At 34.5% G+C, this 23,404-nt stretch overlaps 4 protein-coding genes across 5 annotated transcripts in view; 2 read left to right on the top strand and 2 right to left on the bottom strand.

Annotated features, from left to right (window-relative positions):
• The window catches only part of LOC132192984 (uncharacterized), a 39,219-nt gene extending 38,279 nt beyond the window's left edge, over positions 1–940 (bottom strand). The window contains exon 1 of the mRNA XM_059613243.1: positions 779–940. Within this exon, the coding sequence (XP_059469226.1) occupies positions 779–887 (109 nt within the window). The 5' untranslated portion in view covers positions 888–940. The remainder of the gene's footprint in view (positions 1–778) is intronic.
• A 7,030-nt stretch (positions 941–7,970) lies between these two features.
• On the top strand, positions 7,971–11,197 carry LOC132192831 (lipase maturation factor 2-like). Its single transcript, XM_059613001.1, has 9 exons — positions 7,971–8,269; positions 8,329–8,518; positions 8,577–8,678; positions 8,793–9,295; positions 9,536–9,676; positions 9,744–9,949; positions 10,007–10,253; positions 10,302–10,512; positions 10,767–11,197. Exons 1-9 carry the CDS (start codon positions 8,173–8,175, stop codon positions 11,002–11,004), a joined length of 1,935 nt encoding a protein of 644 aa, XP_059468984.1. The 5' UTR covers positions 7,971–8,172; the 3' UTR covers positions 11,005–11,197.
• A 7,261-nt stretch (positions 11,198–18,458) lies between these two features.
• On the bottom strand, positions 18,459–21,705 carry LOC132192558 (exocyst complex component 8). 2 transcript variants are annotated; one of them, XM_059612568.1, is made up of 10 exons: positions 21,475–21,702; positions 21,260–21,415; positions 21,000–21,202; positions 20,696–20,838; positions 20,487–20,640; positions 20,294–20,429; positions 20,059–20,242; positions 19,547–20,003; positions 19,161–19,386; positions 18,459–18,906 (listed from the first exon to the last, which is right to left on the bottom strand). In XM_059612568.1, exons 1-10 carry the CDS (start codon positions 21,527–21,529, stop codon positions 18,545–18,547), a joined length of 2,076 nt encoding a protein of 691 aa, XP_059468551.1. In that variant the 5' UTR covers positions 21,530–21,702; the 3' UTR covers positions 18,459–18,544. The 2 variants fall into 2 exon arrangements, with proteins under 2 accessions (XP_059468551.1, XP_059468550.1); XM_059612567.1 differs by having other exon boundaries at positions 20,059–20,429; positions 21,475–21,705.
• A 133-nt stretch (positions 21,706–21,838) lies between these two features.
• Positions 21,839–23,395, top strand: LOC132192560 (protein unc-50 homolog). Its single transcript, XM_059612569.1, has 7 exons — positions 21,839–22,043; positions 22,111–22,262; positions 22,323–22,388; positions 22,450–22,570; positions 22,655–22,794; positions 22,877–22,978; positions 23,040–23,395. The coding sequence occupies exons 1-7, from the start codon at positions 21,988–21,990 to the stop codon at positions 23,174–23,176; spliced, it is 774 nt and encodes a 257-aa protein (XP_059468552.1). The 5' UTR covers positions 21,839–21,987; the 3' UTR covers positions 23,177–23,395.
• The last annotated feature ends 9 nt before the right edge of the window (positions 23,396–23,404 follow it).

Genomic DNA, 23,404 nt, shown 5'->3' with positions numbered 1-23,404 from the left:
TGATAGTTTTATAACATCCATTATCAAAGTAATCCGATTTTCTAATTGACATTTTTTTCTTCAATTATGATGTATTGCTTTTGGTGCAAGTTGATGATGAAAAAATTTTAAGTAATGAATAAATAAAATTTTAAGAGTTTACATCATTTTAAACATTATTAAAATTTTTATCGTAATAGAGTCTGGAGATAACATTTCTAACAATCAATTGCAAGCAAGATTAACACAGTTTGAAGTAGAAATTACAACATCGCACTTATTAAATTTAGAGTGTGTGTTTACAAGCATTTCATTACCTTCCAGTTACGTCTACAATCTTTCTCTTTGATATAAGAAAAAAACGCTCTTTAAACCTTTGATGATTCTAGATTCAAAAATAATTAAGATTTAGACTTATATACAGAAAACATGATAAATATAATGTAAAATTTTTTAATTAGGAATAAAATTAATTTGGAGTTCAAAAACAAATTAAAATCATCTTGTTTTGAAAAAAAGTAAATATCAATGTAAATCCTTTTTGCCTTTTTTTTTAATTTTAAAATTTTTGTATTGGCTGAAGAATAATTAATATAATAATATCGTTAAATTCCGTTTCATCAAGTATCTAGTAGACAATATTGTTAAAAGAAACATAATCTTGTTGCAAATCTCTAAACAAATTTCCAATTTTCGGTAAATTCAATCTCTTGAAATAAAAGAAAATACTGTTTACCTTATTCTAAGTTTTATAGCATCAGAATAAAAACGAGAAAAAAAATTTTAAAATTGCGCTTACCTCCTTTGCCATTCTTGCTGCCATTCTTGAGGACAAAGTGCACGAACTTGATCTGGTGCTCATTGGAGTACTCCTTGAGCGGCACCAACACCCACCTGATGATGTCCATCTGCTCGTCATGCAAGATGTGCTGCGAACCGGCGGCCACCAAAGTGAACACTGCTGATTATATGCGCCGCGTTTGCGCCGCGTTATTATCAACACACGCGGCCGCTGTGACATCACGACGAACGGTCGCTGCGAACTTGCCATTGGCAGATAAACTTTGTGATTGTCTGCACAAAAGAAGTCTACTTCTGACCATATGCATTTAGGCAACTTTTAAAACAGAATTCTTCAAAACCTTTCATTTGCAATTTCCACTATTTTGTTGTTAAAAGAATTTTTAAATTGAAAAGTTTTGAAAACTTGTTTTGTTACACTTTATAGAAATTTGGTGCTTATATTACTTAAAAACAATACTTTACAACATTTAGTGCTTAAATTGAATGTTCTCATTTTAAGCTGCATTTCAAAACAACATAAAAAATAGATACTAAATAAATAGTGTTTAGAGTTTACAGTCATATTTTCCTGAAAGTTGAAACGTATATTTTTATTAAATAGTTATAAATGTCAAGTCAAGCTATATAAGTATTTTTTTTTTTCAAATTTACCACATTGTTAAGGGTTAAATTTATGATGCTGATGTATTTAAAAACATGAAATTTTTCATTTCTTTTCTAAAATGCTTACCAAAATTAAATGAAGTGTCTCCAGTCTCCACCTATAAAAGAATAATCCAGATTTGAATCATTTAATAAGAACTTAACAAAACAAAACAAATAAAATATTGCAGTAATTTATCAAATAATTCCTAGCAATAACGCTATAAATCTTGTTGTTTATAAGAAAATATTCAACTCTAAAATAATTTTCAGCAAAAATTTGGCAGAAAAGTTCTAAATTTAATAATAGGAGACTCCATAGAAAAAGCGAAATTGTGAATAAAGCTAAAGTTTTCTTTCTTACATTGAAGGAACCACGTCATTTCTTCATTTTTGCACTTCATTGTAACTTTCCTGATTAAAAGTGTCCTTGAAAACCATGCAGGCGTCCATTAAAAATTTAAATTTCAAGGGACTAGAGACGATATAGTATGACCGAAATGACGCAAAGGACAGTTTTGTCTAATCGAATAATTTCCCAAGGCTCGTCATTTCCATCCCTCTCGGTTCTCACTTTTCAATTAATTTCATCTAACCCTGGTGTAAATCTTAACATAAACAAATAATCGGATTAGTTTTCTTCCAACTTCCTACTCGTTGCGAGCGATACAAGTAAATAAATAGTGTCTCTCCGTGAAGTGTTTTTTCTTCCCAGGCGTGAGTCGGCGATTGATCATCTAGGCGAAACGAAGGTTCTATTTTGAATGAACGCCTGCTCATTCATCGGCCGGATTATTTTTCTCGGGAGAGCGACAATCTGTATCGGCAGCCAGCGCGGTGTATAGTGTGTAATGCCATATAATATAGTTTGTTCTCTGGTTGTGCGCCGAGAACGAAACCTTGGCCAGACCGTGACCCAATTTGGCCATTATTTGCCCCGAGGTTCTTTGACTTTTGCGGCTGCAGCAGCAGCATATGAGAATAAAAATAAATTAGTGCAGCGAACGCAAATTGCCTTTTTATTTCATTTTTGCCGTAAAAGTCGAAAATAAAGAAAAGCGAGATTGAATTATAAATTCAAGACCAAACGCTGTGGTTTCTATGAACATTTTCACGGCCTAATATGGGCACCGAAATAATGAATTTACATATATTAGATATGCACCTATCCTGCTGGTTAAGAGATTGACCACGTGTTTGGTTCGCGGGCTGTGATATTGACTTTAAACATCAGTATCTTCCCGCGTCATCTCTCGTGCTAATTAACATCTTGTCGATTTCTTTATACAAACTGCGCGTTTCGCTTGCTATGACATACGCAGTAATTTTTAAGAATTTTTTAATTGGAGAAGTTTTGAAGAGGAAAAACTTCTAATTTAGCAGGAAAATCCACTTTCTCCAAACTTTATTTACAATGTGAAGGAATTAAAATTTTATAAGCATTTACGTATTTTAATTTTAGGCTTACCCTCCTAAAATTTCAGCAAATGAAACTAAATTTGAAAAATTATATTTAAAGGATATGGAAATAATTACATAAAAGAAAACAATTAACTTATTGAAATTATTTTCAGAATTCAAATTATTCATTGGAATTTAGCATCAAAGAAGAAAACAAAAGTGAGAAAACATTTTTCTTCATAATTTCCTCATGGAAGTTATAGATATTTTGAAATCGTAATCAGATGTAAATAAAGAAACATATCCACACCGATTTATTATTACTTTTTGCATTGAATAGTTTTAGCTTTGATGTGAAATTAAATGAAGCACACTTCAGTCATATTTCATCTCAGAAACGAGAATAATGTGTACTTAATTTTCTTGGTGCATTAAAATGAAGCAACGCCTGTCACTCTTGATGCTTATAACACACATTTTATATGATAAATAGATTGGCCAAAGCTTTGAATATTACAACTCTTGAGATTATAAATACTATATTCGTAATTGAATTGATAGCATAACTCTCTGATTTGTAACAAATTATGCCAAAGGCGAATAAATATAAACTCGCAAAGTGCGTTTATTATCATAATTTTTTCTTTGAGAGACAAATCTGGGTCATAATTGATGGTGTATTGTTTCACACGACGCGTTGTATTTTATTATCTAATGCCAGTGCCAGGTGTATGAAAGTATTCTATTTGTCACAAACTGTAACAGCTTGTCCGTCAAAGCGTCCGCAAAATGTGCTCCGATAACATTTTCCCAGACAAATTTCCTTGTTTGTTCTCACGTCAATTAATTTTTGCCTTCACTCTCTCGCGGCGAGGGCGGCGGAAAACCGGACGGGGAATTAAAATTTCCAGCTTTTAATTATATTTATAAAATGTAATTTCTGGTTCAAGTGAAGGTCCTGCTCTTGGATGCTCCCTGCGACTGGTTTTTTTCTCCATACAACTGCGTTTTAACTTTTCAATCAGTCGTGATGAGGAAAATTCTGCGGTTAAAAAAAAAATGTGCACCAGAAGACAAAAAGTACTTTGGGTTTTCGACCTGCTCCTGGGATTCCCATACGTCTTCGAGTTGAGAAAATCGTGTTTTTTTTTTCATTAGTCCGAGAGCTAAGTCAGTAAAATAAATCAAAGCAAATAAAGAGGATTCGCATTTGATAAGAGCAGCCGTAACGATCACTCTCCGAGTGGGGTAACATCCAAGAGACTTTGGGAATTCCAACCAGGAATTAATACACCTCAAACTTGAAAGCCTTTAAGTTCACGTTCATGGAGATATGATATTGCCATTTCTGCCATTTCAAGTGTCATTCAAATGATAAGAAAAATTCCACACTCCTTTTGTATAATTGACTGGCTGGGAACCCCCGATTTTGATTTAATCCAGTTTTAAGGGTTTATTTGAATTTAAAACAAATTAATTTTTCATAACATAATTCCAGTATTACATGTAAATTAAACTATATAATTATTATGTTTTATATTAATACTTATTAAAAATTGTAAAAAAAGATATATTCATATCAGGCAAAATAAAATAAAAAAGGAATTGAGTTGTGTCAGTGTGGTTCAAAATAAGTGAGTCTAATAATTTTTTTTACTTTTTCAATGTTAAAAAAAAATGCTTTTAGTAGATTTTTTAGGTGATTTGAAGACCTTGTTTTAAATATCTGGACTATATCGTGACACTTTCAAACAACATCCATGGTAATAATTTAATAACACGAACAAGCAATAATAGTAATAAATGGAATTTTATTTGTAATTTTTATCTGCCACTGTTTTCATTGTTACAGACTGTTTCCAAATAATAGTTTCTGTGACAATTAGGAACCTCGGGCAAACAAAAAATATCAATTTTAAATTAAAGAACATTATCACCTTTTAAAATCAGCGCCCTTATAAATTTCATACAAACAATTTCAAATCCTTGTTTCCCTTTAGAAGAATTGGAAAAAAAATTATCACTTTATTATACAATTTTTTGATTAAACTCGTCTTTACCTGGTAATTATTATTTGCAATGTTTATAACCTCCTTTTAAATTTTTTCTTCTTGCGTTCTTAACTTTATACACCATTATCCAAAAATTAATTTTCAATTCTTGTCGCTATCTATTCGCACAAGAACGCTAGACAAGCCAAAGTAATTGGTGTGACAAAAGTGAAAAGTACATAGGTATTACGGTCTTTAACGAGTGTATATTTTTGCGCAGCCAAACAAACGGCAGATATGCGGAGGTGTATAAATTTGCTGGCTGACTTCACATGACAACCTCGCTGTCAAATTCGGCGCACAACAATAACATAATCTATGTAGGACATGGGTAAAGCGCTGTCTAATTGTCACAGACTGGTGCGAGAAACGCCTCAACAGATAAATTATTGTCACCTTATAAATAAATTTATAAAAACTTTTACTTTTTCTTTGCTCTTTTTGTGCAAAATTGAAGAGGAGATTTCTTATTTTATGCCAGTTAAAAAGAAATAAGAAAATGGAGCAACGCAAATCGGTATTCAAGGATCGCTCGGTTCTGCTCCAAATTCGTCGTTGCACGTTTAATTTGATTAAAATAACATTTACAGCCGCATAATAATTACATCCTTGAGGAGTTCAGTGAGTATATGCGCAATTATTTGATCACGCCGTGCTGCTAAAAGGCCAGAGTTTATGCGTTTAAATCGAGGCACAAAAACGACGTCATTAATTCTAGCGCTATACACCTTCTCAGTTAGTAAAACATGATTTATTTTTATTACCTGGGCAGTGGCTTTTTTTGTTTTGAGGTCAGTTTTGAGGAAAATGTATATTAAATATATCACTCGTCGCTAGCACAAAAATGAAAAATGTGGTAAATCGAAATATTTTCTGGAAAAATTTTTTTCGAAATGTTATTTCTGCTTTAATTGAGTTAAAAATTGAGACCATAAATATAATTAATTAAGCTGTAAAAAAATTATTGATAAATAATAAATATTTTATGCTGTATTTTTTTGGATCAAATTATTATTTGATTTACTTATATTTTAATTTTTTTTCTCTAACAAAATATCTCTGACTAGTATTTTTTTTAATGTTGCATATTAATAAAAAAAAAATATTTTTGCTATTATAACTCTTTGATACATCTAAAATTGTGAAAAAAATTTAGTTTTCAAATTTTGTTTTTAAAAATAGTAAAAATTAAACTCAACATGATAAAAATTGTCATTGAATGAAAGGAGGTTATTAATAATAGTGCATGGATAATGTTTCTTGTTAAAGAGACCTTCTTACAGAATCGCTCCAATTCCGAGATCCGGGTCACCAAATCAATCAGCTCATGCAGATCCTGCAAATAGTGACCGAGAGACAAAACCTTCTTAAATGCACGCCCCATCAATTATATAATCTGTGGAGCGCGGTGTAATATTATGATTATTAGCCGCGGTAATGGTCCTTGAAACACTTACAGGTAAAAGAAATAAAAGGGTCCCTAATAGGCGAGATCCCGGAGCTCTGCATTTCGTCCCGGATCAGAATTATTATGTTATTGCGATATATTGAGTGTGAACGACCACGTAATCCATCTTAACTTGCACTCACAGCATACACCTTCTTTGATTATTGTGATTAGTTTCTTTCCGAAAAATGCCACCGGCGTTTTGCGATGGCATGTGGATTATGGTTCAAATAATGCATCTAGCACAGCACCTGCTCGCAGTTGAAAGTTCAAGTTTCCATGCCATGAATCACGTTTATATTGGGTACAAATCACGCTCATACTTTGCTATTACACCAGATGCACATGTAATAATCAATCAAATATTATCAATAAGATAAGAATCAAAGACTTGCATTACAAATTTGCATACCAATTATAGACAGAATTCATAATGAATAATTTTCCCTATATACAATTTTTTTCTCTCTTGATATATCACCACACCAGACAATTGGCCCAATAACATCATGAAAATATCATATAATACATTATAATATTTAACACATGTTTCAACAAATTATTATATTTGAGCCCACACCGACAAAGGATAAAATGATTTTGGATGAGTTTTTGACTATGCTTAATTCATGGCGATTTGAAACTAAAAATGTTAAAAAGAAAAGCGTCTTATTTATTTTGGAATTCTCAAAACAACAATATAATTGGAAAACAGGTGAAAAGTTTAACCACCACTGAGGTAAAGACTTAAAATTTGCCTACTGTGCGAATAAGTTCTGCTAAAGTTAATCACATTTTTATTTTTTTAAGTATATCTTGTGAATTTTCAACTGCGCTGAACATGTTTTACTCTCAAGTGACAAATTTGTGCAAACATTAATTATTTCTTCAAAAATCAAGGCATTGGTCGCAGAAATATCAATTTTATTTTGAATATCTTCCATCGGAATTATTAATCTCTTCGTGCTGGTAACTCGCAGCATGACTTCAAATCAGAAAGGTATGCAAAATGCAACTCGTTGCTGTCGTGCAGGTTGCAGAGTTCTAGAGCTTTGATTTTTTGATTTGTTCTGATGAGTACTAACAAAAAGGGTCAATATTTGTATTGTATACTCACTGGTCTTGTGCTAGTTACCCCTCTGAACTTTTTAAACACGTCTGGACTCTACAGATATATATTCAAATGAATGTTTTTTTATTCGTTTAATTGAAAAGAAAAATTATTTTCATTAAATGTCTTTGTAATAATTTTTCCTTGATTAACAATTTCATTTGTATCAGTTTGCTCTGTATCTTACTTATTAAAAATAATTAGGAATTTCAATTTTGGTATTTCTGTGTGATACTATAAAAAGGAATAATTCAGAAGAAAAAAATAATAATAAATTAGAAAATAATAATATGTCGCCGACTCGCCATGAAAAGGTATTGTTGAAAAATTAATTTTTTTTCTACTTTTGAAATCAATTAAATCCCGCTATAAATCTAATTACATCCATAAATAATTGCTATTTTGCACCCTGCAGGGCGCTGGGCTGTTGCGCTGGGCTCTCTCATTGTGTCATTTACGCGCCCCTTCCCCCTCATGCTTTTATCAACATGAGAGGCGATTCGTGTCAATCCGTGAGTTACGCCCACCGGCTCTGGTTGAAAATAACACACAAGAATAAAAAAATAATATAATTCGCCTTCAGCGTGTCGGTGGTGCGGTGCTTTCTACTTTCAGTGCCAAAATAGAACTGTCAAAGCGCACAATTTACGATTCGGAAGCTATTCCTGATCGGGAATTCATCGATTAACCACGCAGTTTTAATGTAGAGTATTTAGAAGTTGGTCGAATCTTCCAAAATGCAGAAAACTGTGTATTACAGCAGCGTGCTTTTCCTTCGGTGCGTCTGCTTTATCTACCTGTTTGCTTTCCTCTCCATCTACGTCCAAATTCCAGGTAAATTACAGTAAAAATTAAAAAAATAAAATCAACTCTAATTGATGAGTACGCTTTAGGTTTGAATGGACATAATGGAATTCTACCGGCGTGCTCCGAGTTGGACACGAAAGCCGCCTCGACCAGGACGTTTTTGGAAAATTTCCTGCAGAAACCAACCCTGTTGTGGCTGGCACCGGAAATCGGTCTCAACACTCAATATGCCATGGAACTGATTGCTCTTCTCGGTGCTATACTTGCATTCCTCGGGTAATATAAAAATCAAATTCTTCACACCGGTAAAATCTAATTGAAATTCATGTCACAGGTTCGTCAACCGTTCCCTCTGCACGGCCCCTTTCTTTGCAATTCTGTGGATATTCTACCAGTCCCTCTTCCAAGTCAATCCAGTCTTCTTTGGATTCCAATGGTAATAAACAAAAATTATTAAATTTTGTGATTTTTAATTCTTGTTTATAAGCACAATTCAGTAAATTTAATATTTATTTTTTTCCTTGAAGATTAATTCAATTATAACTTTTAGGGACATTCTGTTGCTAGAATTGGGCTTTTTGAGCATCATCATTGCTCCATTGTGGGGCACCCGTTTCCGCAAAGTGGACCAGAGCACTTCCATCCGCTTCTGGTTGGCCCGCTGGCTCATTTTCCGCCTTATGTTTGCTTCGGGAGTGGTCAAGCTGACGAGTGGCTGTCCGACCTGGTGGGATTTGACTGCTCTGGACGTCCACTTTGAGTCACAGTGCATCCCCACACCCTTGGCCTGGTACGCCCACCACCTTCCGAAGTGGTTCCTGCACCTTTCGGTTCTTGGAGCACACTTCATCGAGTGCGTCGTGCCCCTGTTCTTCTTCATCCCCATCAGAGCCATCCAGTACACGGCGTTCTACCTGCAGATCCTGCTCCAGGTCACAATCATGCTCACCGGAAACTACAACTTCTTCAATTTGATCACCATCGTTCTCTGCATCTCTCTCGTTGACGACCACTTCTTTTTGTACAAGGAGCCAACCAACCCCAAATCAAAAAGTAATTCAATGATAATAAATTCAAATTTTATTAAAATAAGATTTAAAATAACTTCAATAAAAAGGCTAAATAATTTTTTTCAATTGTTTAATCTTAAATCCTATTTTTTTTTTTTTTTTTAATATTTAAAGTTATTTCTAATGGGACTCCAACTGGGGACTTTAAAAAAGAATGCATTTTATAATCTTTAATTTTGAGTTTTTTCAAAAGTCTTTATTTCCAATAAATTTTTTTTTTTAGAGCAAGCTCTGCAGGAAGGAACTGGGCCATCTACTGCTGGAAAGATAATTTGCATTGTTTTGTACGGAGCTGCAATTTTCTTCACTGGGAAACTTTTCAACTTTAAAATTGGTCCTGAAGGAACGCCGGAATTCAAAGCCAGTAATTAATAAACCTATTTTATAAATAGATCGAAATTTACCCACTATGTAAATTTTTTTGTTTTTAGGTTTCGACTCTCGCCAGTTGAAAGAAGTCCTGACATGGTTTGTTCCTTTAACGATGGTGTACGGCTTTGCTTCTCTTGCCTGCACAATTTCGTACGAGATCTTAAATGTTTTGAGGAAACACAATGACTGCTTCAGCAAGCTCTACCAATTGGGAAGAGTGCTGTTCTACTCGATTATTGCTTCAGCCATGTTTGCCATATCCCTGGTATATAAAATAGAAATAGATTTTATTGAAATTTTTCTAAATTTAAACCTGCTTCAGGTTCCCTACTCGGTCGTAAGACCCAAAAGCCATTCGGAGCCACCAATCTTGACTGCACTTCAGCCAATCTACGCCCAAACCTACAGATTCCACTTGAGCAGTGGTTACGGTCTTTTCAGACACATGACTGGCATCAATGGAAGGCCCGAAGTGATCATTGAAGGTTCGGACTCGTTGGAAGGCCCCTGGAAGGAGTTCGAGTTCAGGTATAAACCTGGAGATGTCACTAGACCTCCACCTATGGTTGGTGAGTATGAACAAAAAAAGTTATTCCAAAATTAATATAATGTTTCAGCTCCTCACCAACCTCGACTTGACTGGCAAATGTGGTTTGCCGCCCTCGGAACGTACCACCAAAACCCATGGATTGTCAGTTTGGCGTACAGACTTTTGAAAGGACAGCCAGAAGTTTTAAGGCTCCTGGACCCTGACAATCCGTTCAAAACCGCTCCAAAATACATACGAGCCAATTTGTACACCTATAGATACACAGCTTGGGAAAACAGGTAAATATAAAAATCTTACCAAGATATCTGCTTAAAACTTTTTATTCTGACAATCATTTATTTTAAATTATTTATTTTTTTTAATTGCGTTTAATTGTAAAAATAAAATGACTAAAAGCGTTCAATGTACATAAATTTCTTGCAAAAGGTTTTGCTTCATTTTTTTTTCTAAAAGCAAAAGCTCATCTTTTTTCTAGTAAATGTATTAAGAAGAGTAATTATTGAAACCCTCTTCCCGTCTTGTACATTTTTAGAGAAGCCTGGTGGACCCGCAAGAAGGAGTCCGAGTACTTCCCCATTTTCTCTGCTGAACACAAACCATTGTTGGAGTATCTGGAAAAACTGAATCTTCTGAACGTTCAAGACTGGCCCCTTAGCAATCAATATTTGGTGAAAATTCTGGATAGCATTCGTACAATTTTCCAGGTCACAGATCCAGTTGTCAGCATCTGGGGCATTGGATTTGCTGCGTTTGCAATCATTTTCACTTAAATTTCCAAATCCCTTTTTTACGTCAAAAACCAAATCTCAAATTTTTTTCCATTAAAATAACAATATTTGAATGAAATTTATTAGACTCTCTCTACAGACTGATAAATAATACTGTCTTGTTTATAAATCAAAATTAACGGAAAATTAATGTATTTTGTACTTGTGTTCCAATAGATACTATAAGACTTAAAAATCTTTTCTTTTTTAATATCTTGTCCAAATTTTTGGCCAATTTATAAATTCCATTATGAAATGGGCTTCATTGCTGCTTAAAAATTTTCCACCACAACTGATTTCTCTTCACTCATCAAACTACATCAATCGGATAGGAGGTGCTCGCTCACAGAATCCTTCTTTCAAGGTAAGACTTTCCAAAATTTTCCATTTATAATTTATTTTATTTTTTATGTGTATGAGTCAAATTTATTTTGCAGCAATGAGTATTCATTTATATTAATTATTTGGGTTTCAAGTTAAATTATATCTCAATGTTTCACCTGATGTATTTTAGTTTATTTATTTTTTCAACACAATTAATTTACAAAATACGCACACATTCTTGCCCAGCACAATAATTATTACAATAATTAAGTTACGGAAACCATGCACTCGTCATGAGATCTATTCGTCTTCAAAAAATACATTTGTACATTTTCATTTTCACACACAATTTTGTTAAATTTCCACTCCGGGAATGAATAACTTAGTAAACTCGAATAATTTTCAACTTGCGAAACCATAAAGCCTAACGGTGCCTCTTAGACTTCAAAGCAGACTTGATTCTCGAGGTCGTAGACTCTTGACGTGTCAGGAGAATTACCAGAAGTCAACGTTTCCAGACTGGAAGGAGGACCTTCCGAAAGAGCGGCCGGCTGGGAATAAAATGAAAATGCCAATTAGAAATATAAAAGTAAAATAATAATTTAATAAAAAAAATTATGATTTTATTAGAGCAAAACGAATCTAACTTTAAAGACAGAAAATTGAGAAATAGGATCTGGTAGCTTCATTATAAAATTACAAAAATAAATATACCGTTAACATTGATTTATTGGCGGTAATTTCTTGGCACTTGCTAAAAGTGCCGCAATGATACTTTTTTTAATTCCGAGCTTGCATGGGCAATAGTGGATTGCGTCTGCTGTGTATAGAAGGGTATTAATGAGCCACGCGGCATTTAACTTGGGTAACTTTGCTTTCATGTCTGTTGTGATCATGAAACAGGTGGTGTGTTTTGTGGAGGGAACGCGCCGTGTACGTGTGTACGTTATGCTCCGATAATCAGGCGGCATGAAGAAAATAAAGGTCTAATAAACGTTTCTTGTGTGTGATGCAAAATACTTGTGTAGTGACACAATAGCCCCGTGTGTGTGGGTGTTGCTTTTCATTAGACAATTATTCTCGGACGTAAAACTGACCGGAGCGCTGAATAATAGCTCCGGAAAAAGGTGCTGCCAGACACCGAGGTTGTGCAAGAATGTATAAATTTACTTTATATCTCAAGTATTATAAAATTTATTGCATTGATTTCAAAATTGTTTTAAATTTGTTAAATTATTGAGACAATTTAGAGCTATTATATCCCTTGTATTTAAAAAAAGCATAGTAAGCAAAGATAATCGATTTGAACTTGGTTTTTATTTGATAATAATACTTTACCTCCAGGCTGCACAAAGCCGTAGCCAGAAGCGCCGGGCACGACTCCGCTGGTCTCTGAGCTCAATGGCGCCGAAGGGAATTGAACAGGTCCTGCGAAAATAACGAAAATTTAATATTGAAAATATTTAAATCGTTGCTATGTAAAAGGAAATTTATTAAAAAGTGAATAATTTAGAGTTTACAAAGGTTCATTACGCTTGGCTTTTATATTCGATGGCCTTGTTAAAAACGGAAGTGGTCTTTTTTCTTTAATGTATGTCAGTTTTGGCTCATTGAATTTAACGCGAAATTATTATAAAAAAAGCGATAGGCAACTCGTTTAAATTAATTGGAACTGGAACCCGTGGATGGCGTGGATGTAAAAGTACTAAAAGTTTACCGCCAGTTGACCTTGCGCGTTTACGCAGGTCTTCGGCGAACGATATGTTATAGATTGTAATTGATATGTCCGGAGGGAAACCGGAATTAAAACTGAAGAAAAAAAATTGTATTCGCTCGAAGGTTTCGATTTTTTTTCTTTTTATTGGTGAACAGTACGAACCAATAATTGACTTTCTTGAATAAAAATTTGCATAGTATTTGTCAAAAATTTTAGGTAGGGCAACCTAAATTTGGAAACTTCCGGGATTTTTTGTTCTAATTTGAGAGGTGCGCACGTGTGTGATTTAGAAGAAGGAAAAGCGAATCTGAATCACACATGAGAAGGTGCCGATTGGCTTGAGCGCGTTTTCAAGGTAATAGACTGTATAATAATGTAATGATCAGAGACTTCGCAACACCAAGTACCTTTGTCAATGTACCGGCCAAGCCTTTCGGAAAGGAAGGATTTCCGAGTAATTTTAAAATTAAATATTGCAAAGCATAATTTCATTTTTGGCTACTTTTTCAATCAATTCAACTTAAATTAATTTAAAGTTTACTGACCAACATCACTGCTTCCTCCAGGGAGACGACCGTCAAACTGGGCACCAGGGTAGAAGAAACTCTGGGCGCCCTGGTAGTAGGCCTGGATCTGGAGGACCGTGGCGAGCACGCAGACAAGAATGGCGAACTGCGGAAAAAAATTGCGGAAAATTAGAAGAGAAAAAATCCACTCAGCTAGCATCTCTTGCAGAATTTGATATTGCAAAAGCGAAAAGCAGGAGCGGCGTCGGAGCGTGCAGAAAAGGGTATTGTGTTATGTATAGCCAGCGAGCATGTAACTGCTCTGCAGAAAAGAGCCGAGTTTCGGTGCAAAATTGCCTCCGGCAGGAGATGCCGCGTGATGTAATGAGCTATCGACTGTTGCTAATCGGCGGATAATTAATTTTCGTCGGCGGCCAATGTGCCGATTTGCGGAACTATTATATAGATCATTGTGTGAACGCTTGAATAAATCAGGCACCACCACTTTCTAGCTTTGTCTGGGGCGAGTAAACAAATATAACAAAAAAGTGCCGGCGGAGTTATTTCAGTAATTTACAACAAAAACATTGTCAACTTTCACCTAGCCATGCATCTTTTTGAAATGGTTCCGAGTTTGATGCTGGACCAAAAAATAAAATTATAAATTGAAAGTTATAACCGCTAAACCAACTTATAAAAATATGTTTCAATTTCTAAGATAAAATTTCTGGCGTTATAAAAAAACTTTTCAATAATTTAAAGTTAATGAAAAACTCTTAACCTTGAAATATTATCGCAACTCAGTGTAATATAAATATAAAAGTTAAAATGTTTGTAATCGACTCATTGCCGAGCAAGTCACATATTTAGCTCAATAATTTAATTACAAAACATGCAATAACGCTTATTACTGGCCTCATTGATTTCTTAATTAAAAAGATCTTACAGTCAAGATAATAATTTAAAAATTTCAAACTCGACCTTCTGGAAAAACCATTTATCAACTGTCTTTCGAAATTTAGCGTGTTTGTTTTCAAACATTTTTATCTGACGCAAAGAGCCCTAAATTTCAACCCGCACGAAAGTGAAGCAGCAAGAGACCGGTATAATATTATTTTTGCTCCCTGCAGTTTCCAGCGGTTGCATAAATAATAATGACCTGGATTGCGATTATGTCATAGAGCGCGGAGCCCCAGTAGATTTGTACCTGCATGCTCGATGTGGCTAATCAAGCATTTATTTTGCTCGTGATTAGTTAACCGATCCCACTCGAGCAACATGTGTGCAATGGCATGCCAATACATAAATCCTAGACTGCGTTATGAGACAAAGCAAAGCCATAGTGAACGTAATTGTTCTTTTTTTTTTACTAAACAAAGAAAAAATTAAAGACTCATAATTATACTTCAATTTAAATTGATTATAAAATTCAATTAATGTAAGCATTGTGAAAGGCAAAAGTCGAAATTTCATTCAATTTAATTCATTAATTGAAATTAAATCAGTTAAAATTAAAATCTAAATTCGAGCGTAAAAATATTTTTCACATACAAAATTTTTACTCATAAATTAAAATTTTCCACGAAATACTGATAAATTAAAAAAAAAACGCGTGTTAAATTAGAAATAAATTTTTTTCGACTGTTTTTAAACAAATAAAATAAGGCAATGCATTCTTATGATATAAATTTTTTTATGAATTTTTTTTGTCAAAAATCTCTTGAAGGTCTCGGTTCTATTGTTTTGCAAGTTCTTGAAATGTCAGACAGCTCACGTGTGCGTTTTGCAGAAACGTGTGAGTCGATAGAAAACCCGGATAAGCCGGAGGCGAAATTTGAATGCTCACGCGGAGCAGTAAGAGATACTCGCGCGGGCGAGGATACTGAAGGCCAATGTTAATGTAAACGATCGCTCCGAGCTATAAACTCATTAGGCGGCTATTTTTTGCCTAGAGACGAGAAGGAAATGCAAATGCGGAAGGGAATTTCGCGTTTATAGAATAATAGACTATAACTCATATGATCGGTTGAGACTTCTCAAGGTGGACGCAAATTTGCATAATTTCTTTTGATGACAGAGAATTGTGAAAGATCGTGAAAAGCATAAGTCTATTTTTAGAAGCAGAGTTGAGAAGTCAATAAGATCAAAGAACCAAAGTAAAAAAATTTAAAAAAATAGAACTTTTTGATTTAAATCAAAGTTAACCACCATTCTTTTAAAGACTGGAGTAATAATTGAAGGAAATAAATCACAACAAAATAAAAAATGAAATATAAAATTAAAGACAATAATTGAATTAAAAGTTTCACGATCTGAAAAAAATTTAATATTAAGAAATTGAGAAATCTGTTGATAATATAAAGAGAAAAAAATTTAAAGAAAAAGTTTTAGAAATGAAGAAAATTAAACAGTTTTTTAACTCACCACCTTCATGATGGCTTAAAGTTGGGGAGCGGCGCTGGCTCGATGAGTAAACTCGTGGTGGAGGATAACGTGGAGTGCCTGAGTGGAACCCGACTTGCAATATATATCACCTGTGTAGGAAGGAAGGAGCTTTTTACGATATGGTGGGATCAAACGCCGAGCGGCTAAATTTGCACGCGGTGGGGATCAAGTGCGAAATTAAGCAGTTTGATGCTTCTTCCGGTGCCATAATTCCTTCCGAGAGTCGATAGATGACCTCAGTACGAGAAGGACATAAATTTAAGAGACCCTCTCACCAAAAGTCCTCAGTCCCTGTAATAATATAGCCGTCGTAATTGTATATGACGTGCAAATAATGAAGTAATCATACGCCTCGCGTGGTGCTGCAAAAAGAAACATAATTATATTGTGTGTGTCTTTTTTATTCAAACGACCGCAGTGCAGTTTAGCACGCGTGATTTCCACCGGTTAAAATTGTTGCAAATAATTATTTGCACAGTTATTTGGAACACGATTAGTATAATAGAGTTGTAATGTTTTCAAGGTGATCGCTATGAAATTTTATATCCATTATATTTGCCAGCAAATCTATAAATTTTTCCTTTTTTTCAGAAGATTCCATTCAATTTAAAATACAATTTAAAAAATTAGCGAAGCTTTCAATTGCTTCAACTGCAATTATTTTTGTAGATTGCTTTTTTTCTAAAGACCCATCAGTAGCATGGTTTGATATATTTTAATAACTAAAATATATAAGAGAATTTTTGTAAATTTTAAAAAATTGAAAAGGAATTTGCACATTACCTTTTATCAATCCAGAATAGTTTTTTAAATCAATCATATTTGGAAATAAATTTTGTTTTTATTGTTATAGGGTTGATCGACCTCAAAAATCATGTTCTGCTCATTTCTGCTTATATAGAATTAACCACTTTTTACAATCAATGGTTGTGCGGGTTGTACACCTGATGAGACATCCAAAACAAAAACAGGAATAAAGCAATAAATTAATTTTAAAGGGCGTGCTCATTTTCTTTCTTAACAATTTGAATAAAAAAATCTAAATTAGACGTTTCAGTTTACCAACGTTTCTTAATTTACTTTTTTAACGTAATTATCAATGCATTTAATTTCACGTCAAAAATTAATAATAGCCAAATTATTGTGTACATTAAATTGCGCTTAATTTGCACTCATGATTATTTTTAAATTTGTTTTTATTTTATTAAATTTGATTTGATTTTTCTAAATTCATTGATTTATTAGAAGCGCATCTTTTGATGATTTCAAATTTAAATCTTAGAAATACGTTTTTTACAATAAAATTATCACACAATTAACTTCAACGGTCGATTTTTTTGAAGCAATTACCACATCAGCATATATAAAGGGCGTGTAATAAGCCGAGTCACTTTTGTGCGGCAGTGCTCTTTTTCCGCTTTTTCAGCCTCTTTCTCCATCTTCCACGCCTTGAAAGGGATTTATATTGTGTAGTTATAAAAGAACATTGGCGGACCGGTAGTGATCGAGATTGGTGTCTGGCGAAGGCACATTTGAACGAGAGGTCACGCCGTTGACAAATCAAGGTCGGCGCGGAGTCAATGCTTTCTTTGTGCACGGGTTTCCGTCGCACTGAAAAAAATACAACCGCTGCTCTCTGCGCTTGTCACGTATGCACTTTCAGCTCGCAGCAAAAGATTATTACAGCATCTCGCGCTCTCGAGCGCGCTGGAGTGCGCTCGACTGTTCCGTCAGGGATGCGTGCAATTGTGACGGCCAACAACATCTATTTCAAAATAATAGCTAGAATGGTGTTAAAAATAGTCTAGGATAAAAAAAATATATATACATTTTTAACATAAAAAAATAATGAATATTAATAATAAATAACTGCACTCGTATGAAAATTATTTTTTGTTGCTATAAAAAAATTATAAAGAAAATTATTTAACAAAAAATGGATAAAACATGATTGATAATTTTAAGTGCATTTTACAATAAGTGAAATTAACCTTAATAATTAATTCAATTTTATTAATTGATAATTGCACAAATTTAAAAATTTCATTTCTATTAAATTTAACAGATTCATAGAAATCCTGAAAAAATTTTTATGGCTCGATCAAGAAAGCTTGCCAAGTCAATCAATAGATGAATGACTGCACCTTTAATTAGTCAATAGCTTTGCGACCTTGGAGAAGGAGGAAACTTAATGAAGTCTATCTCTGGAATGACGAAAACTATTACTAAAGCAGCCAAAGGATCAACGGTGCTTAGGAAATCGTAAAAATCTGGAAGGAAATATTCTGGATTAGGCCAGATTTCGCCTCAATGCAAAAATATAGATAATTTTTTTTTTCAAATTTCGGAGCACCTAAGACACCTAAGTAATATAATTTTATATTTGGCCAAGTTAATTCTGATTTTTTTTTAAATTATCAAAGATTACCAATAAAGTATAAGAAAATTAAAAACGCATGTGGTTTTTTAAATATCATGGTTTTATTGAATTAATAATTTTTCAGAACAAAATTAATTTATATATTATGTTTCTCTAATATAGATTACACAATTAAATATAAACAGTAGTGGAATATTTGGTCACAGACTTTGGGGCCAGGCTTGCGAACTCCTTAGCCAGTTGTTCTAAATTTTCGCACGGGTGTCCAATTGCGGAATCAAACTTTTTCATCACCAACGGCAGCAGTTCGCCAACAAGGAAGTTTCCGTTTTTCTCGACTGTGGCCTGGTCGAAACCATCCTTGCCCACACTTTGTTGAACATGCACAAGTTGCTCCCGCAGCACAACAGCCAGAGAGTGATGGACGCTGAACTCCAGCTCTGGGATGCAGAGGATGAGCAACGACTCAACGTACTGAAGGTAGCGTTTGGTGAACGAAATTGTATTTGACGACAAACACAACCATGTTTCCCCTGCAATATATAATTAAATTTGTAGAATAGAAGTCCCTAAATTAATTTTAAAAAATTTGACAATTTTTCATGCTAACAACCCATAATATTTTCAATTTTTTTTTTCCTATTTAGTTTAATATTTCATAATTGCTCGGTTATTTTGTTTTCTAGATAACATGAAGTTTTAGATTTGAAATAATTCAACTGAAAACTAAATCAATTAAATATTGCAGATGTATATTTTTCTTTTCACATACAATCTTTTAACTTACCATAAGTGTACTTGTGAATATTTGAGATGCCTAAGTCGGTGAATTGCTGCAACAGTTTTGTTCTTGCATCTTTGCTCATGAGATTAGTCTGACGCCAAGTGTCGTCGGCTGCTTTCACGCGAATCGAATCGATGGTTTTCTTTGTATTGTCCTGGATGACTCTCGTCAAGGGTGACCGCAGAAGTCCGTCTAAAATATACACGATGTCCAGACCAAGCTCACAGAGCTGAAATTACGAACAAAATTCATCTGTTAAGCAGCAAAAGTTTAGAGGGTTGTTTTAAGTTAATTTTGTAATTCAAGGAGTAGATTGCATTTTAAATTAATTGAAGATTTAAGTTAATTCAAACCACCAATACTGAAATAATTTCTTGTTTAAAATTCACCTCAGAACACAATTTTCTAATTGACGAGAAGCAATCAGCAATGGAGTCGAGTGACGACTGAGGCAGGAAAATGTGTTTGTTGAGAAGAGTGACAAATGTGGTCAGTTCCATTTCGGCCCACACAATGAAGGAAGAGAGACAGCTGGACGTCCTAGGGAACGATTTCAAAAACTCCTGCATGACGTCCTTGATGTTGGAAAAGAAAATGTTGCCCAGTTGAGTGATGAACTGGACAGTGACCCCTTCACGCATTGTCCACTTCAGCTGAGTTTTAATTACAGAACTGCTCAATTCAAGGAACAGTTTGCACGCTTGCGAAGAGCAGCCGAGAAGATTCAGGAGTCGAACCGCCCTCCTCGCAGCTCTCAGCCCACCCTGGAAGGACCTATCTGGCAAGACCTCCAGTTCTTTCATCAGAACTTCCGTCAAAGTTCGAACTCTGGATTCGATTTTCCTCCTGAGGATTTTTCATGAATATTTGAGTTTCAGGGTTGGTGAAAGAAATATCTTACTGGATTAAGTGAAGTTTTGGGCTCGGTGGGATTTCGTCCCAACTTTCTTTGCACTTGACAATCACATTGTACGCATCCTCAAAGTGTCTCTGAGCAATGCAGACGTCGAGCTCGTCTGGAGCCTCAAGGAGCCACTCTGGAATGAGCTGCTCTGGGGTGGGGTCTGCAACTGGCTCATCAAAAGCTGAAAATTTTTGTTTCAAATTTAAAAATATAAATTCAATTTGAGGCTTACGACTTGTTGACTCAGTCGAGTATCCTCGAGAAATAACAGAGACGGGCCTTTCAGAGACCGACTCCCTCTGTTGGTTCATTTGATTTTCCTTCAAATTTGATTTTTTGGCTGCATCAAAAGCAACCATCCACTCTTGCTAAAAATTTCAAAATAATTAATTCAAGTGCAACCAATGTTTATTACTTTAATTTACTTTGTGGGTTGCTGAGGAACACTGGAAGAGTCTGGTATCTGGAAAAGCCAGGAATTTGAAGGCGTGGATGATATTTCCCAAATCTCGAACATTCACCACGGCAAGGCTGTCCAAAGGGTATTGCACTTGGAATTTGTATCTAACAGGGCCTCGTCTGTCAAAATTGAACATCAGCAAAAAAGGAAAACTAGTTGAATTTGAAATTAAACCTGTTTGGTATCCAACTTGCGAGGACAACGCTGTCATTGAGCAAGTAACCGTGGTACCTCTGGATGGCAGAGTTGTCATTGATATCCAGTTCGACAAGGTCACTGTCGTGCAGCAAGACTCGGCCAGGAACATCGAGAAGCGACTAATGTGAAAAACAAAATTTAAAAAAAAATATATTTAGCATTTTAATATAATACACGAATTTATTGAAGGATTGATCTTAATTTCTAAAAAAAGGAATTGTATAAGTTTTAGATTTATTTAAGACTAAAATAAAAGCTCTTTCAATCTTTTAGAACTTACAACGCATCCCTCTACTCTCTCGATTATTGACGCAAGCTTTCGTCTTCCCTCCTCCTCATTCTTTTTCACAACTTCAGGTTGTTTATCCTTGTCCAAATGCTGACTTTTGCTTCCACCAACAATCGAAGTTTCCAAAAAGCTAGACAAGAGTTCCCTTTGCTCAGACAATAAATGGGAAAGTTGATACATTTCACTTTCCAGATCTGAAATTAAATGCGGGAAATTTTATTAATTTAATTTTTTTTTAGATAAGGGCTTACGAGATATTTCCTTGGCAGTTTCGATGAACTGCATGTAATTTTGAAAAACGTTCCTCTTCAACTGCAAGTTGGTTTCGTCCGACAGGGATTGCATCTTCTGCCTCTGGTTGACCAATTCCATTTTTCCGACGCATCTTTGCGAAAGCTCTTTCACGTCTAAATTATATTAAAATTTAAAAGTGGAAATGTTAGGGAAAAGAATAATATCGCTTTACATTTCTTGGGAACAAAGTCTGGTGCGCTAATTTTCTTGCCGGATATATCAGCCATCGTAATTTCTTCTGTGGTCTATGATGTCTTCATTTAAATTTCAAACGAATTTTGGAATTGCGCTTTAAAGAAGCATCAAAAGCGGACAAAAATGCACAAAATCAAAAGTTAAATTTTTTGTGGAATTTTTCAAGTGGGTGTTTTTAGTTGATGGGCGTGAACTTCCGCCTGCTGATTTGGAAAACAACGACACAGACGCCATCTGTGAGAAAAGTGCTCGAGATGACTTTGGCCATTGGTAACTTTACAGTTTTGATCATCTGATGCATTTTAAATCTTTTATGTGGCAAAACCCAGAACTGTGATTGAGCGATTTCTGTGGCGAGTTGAAAGTTGTGGGAACTACGTCTGCAATAATAATAGATCGTGATTAATTTGTCTTGTGTTTACATGTCGGTCTAGAGTTTAAGACAAATTTCAAAGTCAATAAGAAGAGTCTAGAGAATAATTTAAAAATCATGCATTATTCTAGGAGTGATTCTTTAGATTCTCTGCCTTTGCCATTGTTTTGCAGGTGAGTGTGGCTCAAACTTGACTTTTCAAAGAGAAAAAAAATATTTGCAATTTTTCTCCTTTTGCAGAATGTATTGTTCGGATGCAGCAGCTAAAAGGTATAAATACCTGAGAAGAATTTTGCGTTTTGAGCAGATGGACTTTGAATTCGCATTCTGGCAAATGGTGTATTTATTCGTCTCACCCCAAAAGGTCTACAGAAACTTCCACTACAGAAAACGTAATTTCTTTTTCAAAATTTATGATATAATTTTTGATAAGCATCCTGTTTTATTTGCAGAAACCAAAGCTCAGTTTGCAAGAGATGACCCTGCGTTTCTGGTTCTTCTAGCAATGTGGTTGTTTGGTAAATCATTTAATGAATTGGTCATGTGCATTATTCAAATATTCTTATTTTTAAATTTCAGTTTCCTCGATCGGCTTTGCTTTAGTTTTAAAACTGAGCTTTTACGGATTTCTCAAATTCTTCCTCTATGTTGTCCTCGTCGATTGCATCGGTATTGGTATTCTTGTGGCGACTGCCTTATGGTAATACTGGTCAAAATTAGAGACCAAAATTATCCATGATTTTGTATTTTGATTATTATAATTTTTGTTAAAATTATTTTATAGGTTCGTCACAAACCGATTGATGGTAAAGCCTGCTTGTCGAGACCAAGATGTTGAGTGGGGATATGCATTTGATGTTCATCTTAATGCTTTCTTCCCTGTGCTCTTCATTTTGCATGTTGTCCTAGTGCTCCTTTATCATGGTAATAATAGAAATTATAGAAAGTACCTTTTTTAAGTTAAAAGAAGCTCTTCAAAAATTAATTTATGAAATTTATTTTTCAGTTTTCATTGCCCAGCCATGGTTTATTTCTCTTCTCTTTGGCAACACCCTGTACTTGATGGCAGTTGGATATTACATTTACATCACCTTCCTTGGCTACAGCTGTAAGCTTTGCTTCCCTTGAGAAGCTTTACCAAAACTAATTTATTTATAAATATTTTCCAGGCCTTCCAATTCTGCAGAACACCCAAGTCCTACTGTACCCCTTAACTGGGTTGATTTTCTTCTACGTTTGCTCTTTGGCGCTGACAACCAACATCAGCACAATAGTTATGGATTTCTACTATTACCGTGTTGCATAAAAAAATCAAATGTGGATGTGGACTGATGAGAAAAACAAAATAGTGCTGTGAGCATTTCACGCTCCTTCCTGGCAAAGACTTTTAAGTGGTAAATGAGTAAAATGGAGTTGCTTTGACTTATTAACAAGTGCACCGAGTTTTGTACCATATTTAATTTTCATAAATTCAGTCTTATTGTTGCATAATAAATTAATTTAAATATCTTATAATACTGTTCTTTTTTTGGTT

Source organism: Neocloeon triangulifer, unplaced genomic scaffold (genome assembly GCF_031216515.1).
Source record: "Neocloeon triangulifer isolate White Clay Creek 2 clone unplaced genomic scaffold, ASM3121651v1 ptg000003l, whole genome shotgun sequence".
NCBI classification, from domain to species: Eukaryota; Metazoa; Arthropoda; class Insecta; order Ephemeroptera; family Baetidae; genus Neocloeon; species Neocloeon triangulifer.
This window is presented reverse-complemented; position numbering and strand designations above follow the sequence as displayed.

Excerpts from the sequence above, each read along its gene's own strand:
- LOC132192831 (XM_059613001.1), top strand. The coding sequence starts at position 8,173 with ATGCAGAAAACTGTGTATTACAGCAGCGTGCTTTTCCTTCGGTGCGTC. Across the intron at positions 9,296-9,535 it reads AACCAACCCCAAATCAAAAA|AGCAAGCTCTGCAGGAAGGA; the intron begins GTAATTCAATGA and ends TTTTTTTTTTAG. Across the intron at positions 10,513-10,766 it reads TACACAGCTTGGGAAAACAG|AGAAGCCTGGTGGACCCGCA; the intron begins GTAAATATAAAA and ends GTACATTTTTAG.
- LOC132192558 (XM_059612567.1), bottom strand. The coding sequence starts at position 21,529 with ATGGCTGATATATCCGGCAAGAAAATTAGCGCACCAGACTTTGTTCCC. Across the intron at positions 21,416-21,474 it reads AGACTTTGTTCCCAAGAAAT|ACGTGAAAGAGCTTTCGCAA; the intron begins GTAAAGCGATAT and ends AATATAATTTAG. Across the intron at positions 20,839-20,999 it reads AGAGAGTAGAGGGATGCGTT|TCGCTTCTCGATGTTCCTGG; the intron begins GTAAGTTCTAAA and ends TTTTCACATTAG.
- LOC132192560 (XM_059612569.1), top strand. The coding sequence starts at position 21,988 with ATGCATTATTCTAGGAGTGATTCTTTAGATTCTCTGCCTTTGCCATTG. Across the intron at positions 22,795-22,876 it reads CCTAGTGCTCCTTTATCATG|TTTTCATTGCCCAGCCATGG; the intron begins GTAATAATAGAA and ends TTTATTTTTCAG. Across the intron at positions 22,979-23,039 it reads CACCTTCCTTGGCTACAGCT|GCCTTCCAATTCTGCAGAAC; the intron begins GTAAGCTTTGCT and ends AATATTTTCCAG.